Here is an 8372-nt window from a genome sequence, read left to right as displayed (position 1 = left end):
GTCAGTTAGGATCACCACTTTATTTTAAGAATGTGAAATGTCAGAATAATAGTTAAGAGAATGATTTATTTCAGCTTTTATTTCTTTCATCACATTCCCAGTGGGTCAGAAGTTTACATACACTCAATTAGTATTTGGTAGCGTTGCCTTTAATTTGTTTAACTTGGGTCAAACGTTTCAGGTAGCCTCCCACAAGCTTCCCACAATAAGTTGGGTGAATTTTGGCCCATTCCTCCTGACAGAGCTGGTGTAACTGAGTCAGGTTTGTAGGCCTCCTTGCTCGCACACGCTTTTTCAGTTCTGCCCACAAATGTTCTATAGGATTGAGGTCAGGGCTTTGTGATGGCCACTCCAATACCATGACTTTGTTGTCCTTGAACCATTTTGCCACAACTTTGGAAGTATGCTTTGGGTCATTGTCCATTTTGAAGACCCATTTGCGACCAAGCTTTAACTTCCTGACTGATGTCTTGAGAGGTTGCTTCAATATATCCACATAATTTTCCTTCCTCATGATGCCATCTATTTTGTGAAGTGCACCAGTTCTTCCTGCAGCAAAGCACCCCCACAGCATGATGCTGCCACCCCCGTGCTTCACGGTTGGGATGGTGTTCTTCGGCTTGCATGCGACCACCTTTTTCCTCCAAACATAATGATGGTCATTATGGCCAAACAGTTCTATACTTGTTTAATCAGACCAGAGGACATATCTCCAAAAAGTACGATCTTTGTCCCCATGTGCAGTTGCAAACCGTAGTCTGGCTTTTTTATGGCGGTTTTGGAGCAGTGGCTTCTTCCTTGCTGAGACAGAACGCGTCTCCTTCCTGAGCGGTATGACGGCTGCGTGGTCCCATGGTGTTTATACTTGCGTACTATTGTTTGTACAGATGAACGTGGTACCTTCAGGCGTTTGGAAATTGCTCCCAAGGATGAACCAGACTTGTGGAGGTCTACCATTTTTTTTCTGAGGTCTTGGCTGATTTCTTTTGATTTTCCCATGATGTCAAGCAAAGAAGCACTGAGTTTGAAGGTAGGCCTTGAAATACATCCACAGGTACACCTCCAATTGACTCAAATGATGTCAATTAGCCTATCAGAAGCTTCTAAAGCCATGACATCATTTTCTGGAATTTTCCAAGCTTTTTAAAGGCGCAGTCAACTTAGTGTATGTAAACTTCTGACCCACTGGAATTGTGATATAGTCTGTAAACAATTGTTGGAAAAATGACTTGTGTCATACACAGAGTAGATGTCCTAACCGACTTGCCAAAAGTATAGTTTGTTAACAAGAAATTAGTGGAGTGGTTGAAAACCAGTTTTAATGACTCCAACCTAAGTGTATGTAAACTTCCGACTTCAACTGTATATATATATATTATATATATATATGAAATGCTTAAAAATTATTTTTGGCTGCGATAATCTCAGTATTACATTGAATATTTATGATTCTAACACGATGAACAAATAATGAAAACAAGTCTTTATTCAACCCAAAACTAACATGATATTTATTTAAAACTAAATGTTTTCCTATAAAACATGGGATCAAGTTTATTTTTTCTTGAGAACACTCATTGGTGTGTGTCGCAACCCCCATGTTGTGTGTGTTTGTTCTGAAAATGAAAAGATAAGGAGTTGAAAGTTCACCACGTGGTCTTGTTTTCTTTGAGCCCTGCCTATCGCCCAGTTCCACGACCAACACATTCACCATTCCTTGCTCTTATTTAGAAAGTCAATATTTAATCGGAATCGCTCAGTTTTAAGAATAATATTCATTAATGTAGCTGACATTCCTCATATTTTTCCAATTATATGATTTCATTGTTTATGAAGAACATGATATGTTGGATATTTATTTTTTCTTTATATTAATAATGTAAATACTGAACTTGCATGTCCTGCAGTAGGAAAAGCTGGAAGAATTGAATTTGTCAGACTGTCTTGGAACGACCTCTTAATATCTGCCAAACACTCATTAAATCTATCAGGGAGATGTGATGTAGTTCACATCATAGCATGCGAAAATATGAGCTTGTTTTTTCTGTGTAGTTTTGGCTGGTTCTACACTCAAATGCTATCAGTTTGGCTTAGAATTGTTCCTAGTTGTGGATAGGGCTGGGAATTGCCATGGACCTCACGATACGATATTATCACAATACTTTTGTGCTGATACGATATGTATTGAGACTCTCACGATTCTATATGTATTGTATCGATACTGTGATTTTATTGGGATTCGATGTTCCAAACATATTGATCACCATATATCTGCTGCAGAGGGACAAGAGAGAGCCATGATAAAACAAGTTTTGATCAGTCATGGAAATAAAAGTGTGGAAAACAAATTGGCTACCTATTTTTTTTTTTAAGATGGAGAACAAGAAGAAAAAATACTGGAGTTTTGGTGCAGGTACAGTCAACTAGCACAAAAATGATATTGCTATATAGTCAAAACGATACCATATATCGTCAAAAATAATATCCTTATATTTAACTATCTTTTTTTTTAAACCATCACTAGTTGTGGAAAAAAATTCTGGGAGTGTGTGATGGGGAGGAAACCGTAATGGAGTGATAGGGATGTTTCCCGTTACTGAGTATTATGCTACGTCCCCCTGCCATCTACATTTGTGGCGCTTGGAGTGTTGATTCAATGGTGTTTGGTGATAGAGGTAGCTAGCCGTCCCATCAGGCCCAGAGCGATGGAGGATGCGTGGCAGGGGGGTGTCTTGTTGTGGCCAGCATTCAGGTAGCTGTCACAGCCATCACCTCCAGCATTCTCACCCAGGTCATCCTCTTTAATGAACACTGACTCACCAACACAGACAGGACTGGGATAGATGCCTGTTCTCTGACAGAACATCCGTCTGTTTTTCTTTATGGCGTTCTCCACTGAGTTGTCCCTTTGAGAAACCCCAGTCAGTGAGGAGGAGTAGAGTATGTGGGGGAGGACATAAGTTTGTTGGATGTTTTGTCCGACTTTGTTCGATTGCACGCAAAACTTCAGATTTGATGAATATCGCATGAGAAATTGCCCAGCGAACAGAAAAGCTCAAGGGGGGAACATGCCAAAAAAGGAAATATAATTTTCATCATAATTCTTGCAGCATTAATTTCTGTCCCGATCTGGCCATTAGCTGTTGTGATGTGGAGGGCGGGGGTGGATGTGGTGGCTGCTTGGTGGCAGGCTGGTAGGATGTAGGGGGGAGGTTGGTGGCGTGGCATTTGTCAACTTGACTCTTCCGCATCGAATCCAGATTGACGGGTAATTTCTACCCTTTCTCTCCAAAAGGTTTTCCTCCGAAAAGGTCAGACACTTAAAACTATTTGCTTAACAGCATGCCGCCTGTCCTTAGAGCTAGATGGAGGAAGGAGTGGGAGAGAGCAGAGAGATTTTCTACAGTGTAGACTGTGTGAGCAGACTGTGTGTGTGTGTGTGTGTGTGTGTGTGTGTGTGTGTGTGTGTGTGTGTGTGTGTGTGTGTGTGTGTGTGTGTGTGTGTGTGTGTGTGTGTGTGTGTGTGTGTGTGTGTGTGTGTGTGTGTGTGTGTGTGTGTGTGTGTGTGTGTCCATGCCGGTGTAGCGGGGGTTGGCTTTCTGTGCTGTTTTTGGAAAGTGTGTGTGTGTGAGTCGTTGGGGGGGCGTGGGGGTCTTTGCCGTGTGGTGCCGTGTGTCGCCTGTCTCAACAGGTTATGTTTTCCTTGCAGACCCTGGCCATTAACCGAGGGGAGAATCTGAAGATTCTGACAGTGAAGGTCAACATCCCTGACAGGGTGAAGAGCGACTTCTGTAGGTGGTGTGTCAACGTCAGGTCGGTCTCCTCCCTGCACACCCCCCCCCACACACACACACAGAGCCCTTGAACTTCTCTCTCCTCTACCTCCCTGCTCCCTCTCTCCGTCTGTGCCCTGTGCCAGCCTGTAACGGTGGTGTCAGTACAGTTGTGGCCGTCTGCAATCTGTCCCCCAGGTGTGAAGGGCATAGGTGGGAGTCAGGTTCATGTATAATCATACAGTCGATGTTTCTGTATTGGTTACTGTGGCCCCTTCTAGAGCCAGACACAGAAAGTCACTGAAAGCTCCATGCAGTTCTTATATACCTGTTCTTTGTCTTTAAAGCTCATATAGCCACAGATAAAGTCAAAGTTAGCTTCTTTCTCTTTGTGTAAATAAAATCTTTGTAAAATACTATGCATAACACGGCTTAGCAATAATCATTTACAATGTTTTTGGGGAAATGTACCCTCACTCACAAGTTGGATTCAATGCAGTAAAGATCATAGAATGATCAATGTGAAAATGCCTCTCCACATTCACAGCTCAGTGGCTTTTTATGGTGTTAGTAAAATAGTTTTCCAGTCTCTTGTTTTAAAATAGATTCCCAAATGGATAATTTTTTTATATATTCCGATGTGTACTGTAGAGCTGTAGAGCTCTCAAAATATTATTTTAAATATCATATGATCATGCTTTTAAATACATCAGATTACACTGTACAACAACATTGACCCTAAATATGAGTTTTTCAGTGAAATAAATGAAAACACCACAGTAAACGAGACAGCACATTAGATTGTTTTCATAACAGCACATTAAATGCTTTTGTTTTGAAGTAGACTATAATAGGATATTCTAATCTGTTGATATACAAGAAAACACAAATTAACACATTTTGTTGTGTTTTAGAAAATGTATTTGAGTGAGATATTATAGACCAAGGCCCTGTTTTTTTCTCTCAAACTAATTTGTTTTCAATCTTGTAAAATATTTTTTTTGCATATTGATTTTCTGTATTTCTTGTATTAATTGTTTGTGAATAACATTGTATTATAAATTATAATATCCTCTGTAGCTCAATTGGTAGAGCACGGCGCTTGTAACGCCAGGGTAGTGGGTTCGATCCCCGGGACCACCCATACGTAAAAATGTATGCACACATGACTGTAAGTCGCTTTGGATAAAAGCGTCTGCTAAATGGCGTATTATATTATATTATAAATCACATATTATTTCTTACATAAATGTAGATCTACTTTGTGTATAATTTGAGATCCCAGCAATTTTGCTAATTCCTACTATACATTTTTAAAATATTCTCTGCAGTTACTAAAGGTGTACTTGCTTAACATGGTCTGAAAGTGTATCAAACGAATACATGAGTGTTTTGTGTGATTCAAAATGGTTTGTGAGGAGATCAATATTTAAACATATTAATTTCCCCCAAAAAATGTTTTTAATGTATTTTGTTAAATCCTTTTCTTGTAAAATGTTTATTTCATTCTATTTTAACATCTGCTTAACTTGTTAGTTTCTTTAAACTCTCCAGGCATCCCATTCATAACAATAGCAGTGAAAAAGATCACGTTTTAAGTGGTGGTGTAAAAATCTCAAACCAAGACTTTATTTAGTCATGGAGCTGTACTGTAACCTATAAGGGCAAGGTATGTGAAAGGACCTGTATTTTACTGAAGCCATGTATGTAACCAATCCTTTCCTGATCAAAAGAAAGAAAAGGGTAAAAACAGTGAAATCTTAGATTTTCAGTTTACAAAATTCACAGATTTACACTAAAACATCAGATTCACACCAAAATGGATTCTGTGTATATATATATATATATATATATATATAGATATATAGATATATAGATATATAGATATATAGATATATAGATTTATATTTATCAGAAAATGACTCAATTGAATTTTTGGTTTCCACTGTAGATGGAGACCCAAGGGTTACGCTAGAGAGGAGCTGATGAAGATCTTGCGCGATGCCGTGGAGGACTCGTACAAAAGACTCTTATTACCCCTGCTCAGCAGAAGCTACAGGTCTGTACTGAACTCTGTGTGTGTGTTCCACTAAGTTATTTGACTTTACCGTACTGTATTTTAAATACCTCCTCTCTCTCTCTCTCGCTCTCTGTCTCTCTCTCTCTCTCGGTCTCTGTCAGGACGAAGCTGACGGTTAGTGCGGAGAAGGAGTCCATAGCCATGTTTGTGCGTAACTTGCGCCAGCGTCTGTTGGTGTGTCCTGTGAGAGGCCGTGTCATCATGGGCGTGGACCCAGGGTTCAGACACGGCTGTAAACTGGCCGTCCTCTCCCCTACCAGTAAGAACCCACACTAACATGCCCCTCTTCCACTCTGCATTTCTGGGTATAGGGTGGAGATTGGTGTTTCAGTCAAAAGACTGCTTCTAGATCAGAGAAAATCTGTCATCCCAGTAGTTCATTCTATGTAAAAATGAACATCCTAGCATATCTGCAAAGACCAGTCACACATGTCTGGTCTATACTGTAGTCTCTACTAGTCTGTACTACTGGAGGAACAAGGGCCCTCTCCTCTCCACCCAAAAGAGCTGATGGACGTTCCTCCCAGTGGGCCTCTGTGGGCGGGGCCCCATGCAGGGCCACGTTTGGGCCCTCCTCCTGGGCAGCTGATCGCCCAGGCGCAGCTCACGCTGCCCACATGGCGGGTGTGTGTCAGCTGGCATTCCTGTGTTTTGGCATCTGCCCTGCAGCAAACACACACAAATAGACGCGCAAACAGACACGCAAAGACACATACACACACACTCAGCTTGATCATGACAGGTCTGGGGGTGTGTGGTCACATGACCTCCCGTCGGAGCCATCTAATAGGATCAGTCGTGCCCCATCAGCCTGACAGGAGACGGCAGCAGCTGAGTCGTTCCACCAATTCGGTGCCTTTTGAGAAGTGTAACATGGTAAAAAAAATAACGTTTGATTTCACCTAATTTTAGCATTCTGTCATAAAGAGCACGTTCAACTTCATAAAAAACAAAATTTTGCCTATTAAAGGTTCAATATGCAGAAATCGCTCCGCCATTTCCTGGCTGCAAAAAATTCAGTTTGTGACAAAACAAGCAATGTATAGTGTAGAGAATCATTGTACCATCTAAACCGCAGTGAAATATATTTTCAGTAACCAAAAATATTGTATTTTCAGCTGTTTGAAGCTGGTGTACAAAACTGAAAGAAAAAGACGCGAAACAAAACTTAAGAGTGGGAAGCATAGAAATAGCACACATAGAACAGATCTACCGCTTCTTAGACTTGCTTTCGATGAGAATTCAATGTGAATTTGGTCGGTTCACCCCATAAGTTATATATTGCAGCTTTAAGTGCCAAATAAAGTTGACTAGGTTGACTGTTATAGGGTTGACTGTAACAGGGTTGACACTAACAGGGTTGACTGTAACAGGGTTGACTGCAACAGTGTTGACTGTAACAGGGTTGACCGTAGCAGGGTTGACCGTAGCAGGGTTGACAATTTCTAATTAAATCTGCCATAAATCCCCTTGGGAATGGAAGCTTGTTGTGTGCAACAGGGAGTGGCAATTAAATGCAAGCTTCACAAAAAAATGAAATTGCTAAAACATTTCTAACCTGTCTATCTATGGGTAACAGTGTTAACGTGTTATGCTCGACCCGCTCCGTTTTCTACCACAACACACCAGAAAATTGCTAAAAAGAGTAGAACCAGCTCACCTGCTTTTACACTATCATTTAACTATTAGATGTTCAATGTTTCTTTTGAAAAACATATTATTAAAACGAGAGTACAGTTCACATAACAGGGTTGACTTTAAAATGAGGGACAGATGTAAAATAATCACTAATGACATGAAATAAATAATAATCTTCAGAAATGACTGTCAAATCAACAAAATAACTAGGGCTTTACAATTATGGTGAAAGTTGGAGAAATGTTTAGATTAAGTGGGTTGAAATCTTCCTAAACGTGACAGTTGACGGAGGGAAATGTCAAAATGCAGAATGTTGGCACTTTAGCAAGCCTTTATTCATATAAAAAATCTGAGTTATTGAATTCTCCATGTGGTCTATATAAAAGGGCACTTCATTTAATAAAACAGGCTTTTAAAAATTCAATATTGGTGCACAATTTCAACTTAAAATATCAAAGGGACGCAAAAGGCACTCTTTTCGTGGAACGACCCAGCTTTGTCCGTCCATCCCTACACAGGCCCAGGAATGGACAGAGCTAGAGGAAAAGTGCAACATGAGGAGTATTCTCAAAATGCCCTTTTCGCACTGCTGTGCTTAGCTGAGCTGAAGCAAGCCGAGCTGACCTGCACTGCCCTGATAACGCATCTATCTACCTTAGTTGCTTGAACAGTGCTGAATGGAAATTATCCAAGCCAACAAAGTAAGGTCCGGGTCGGCATACTTGTATGGAAAGGGTATTAGTCCATCCATTCCATTTGCCAGGTCCCCCTCGCAAAAGAGGTTTCTAACCTTGAGTCTTTCCCTTTAAGAATCATCTTCACTTGCTCTTTATAGCTCCCTCCTTCTTGGGTCAGATCCTGTGATAAAGCTAGGAGTGTGT

General features: G+C 40.6%; 1 protein-coding gene across 2 annotated transcripts in view; it reads left to right on the top strand.

Moving 5' to 3' along the window:
* Positions 1 to 8372, top strand: part of srbd1 (S1 RNA binding domain 1) — a 109748-nt gene that overhangs the window by 16084 nt on the left and 85292 nt on the right. For both annotated transcript variants that reach the window (XM_041859033.1, XM_041859032.1), the window contains exons 10-12: positions 3710 to 3813; positions 5725 to 5832; positions 5955 to 6112. In XM_041859033.1, the coding sequence (XP_041714967.1) occupies positions 3710 to 3813; positions 5725 to 5832; positions 5955 to 6112 (370 nt within the window). The remainder of the gene's footprint in view (positions 1 to 3709; positions 3814 to 5724; positions 5833 to 5954; positions 6113 to 8372) is intronic.

This window comes from Coregonus clupeaformis, chromosome 31, assembly GCF_020615455.1.
Source record: "Coregonus clupeaformis isolate EN_2021a chromosome 31, ASM2061545v1, whole genome shotgun sequence".
NCBI classification, from domain to species: domain Eukaryota; kingdom Metazoa; phylum Chordata; class Actinopteri; order Salmoniformes; family Salmonidae; genus Coregonus; species Coregonus clupeaformis.
Note: the sequence above shows the minus strand (reverse complement) of the source record. Positions and strands in the feature narration are given on the sequence as shown.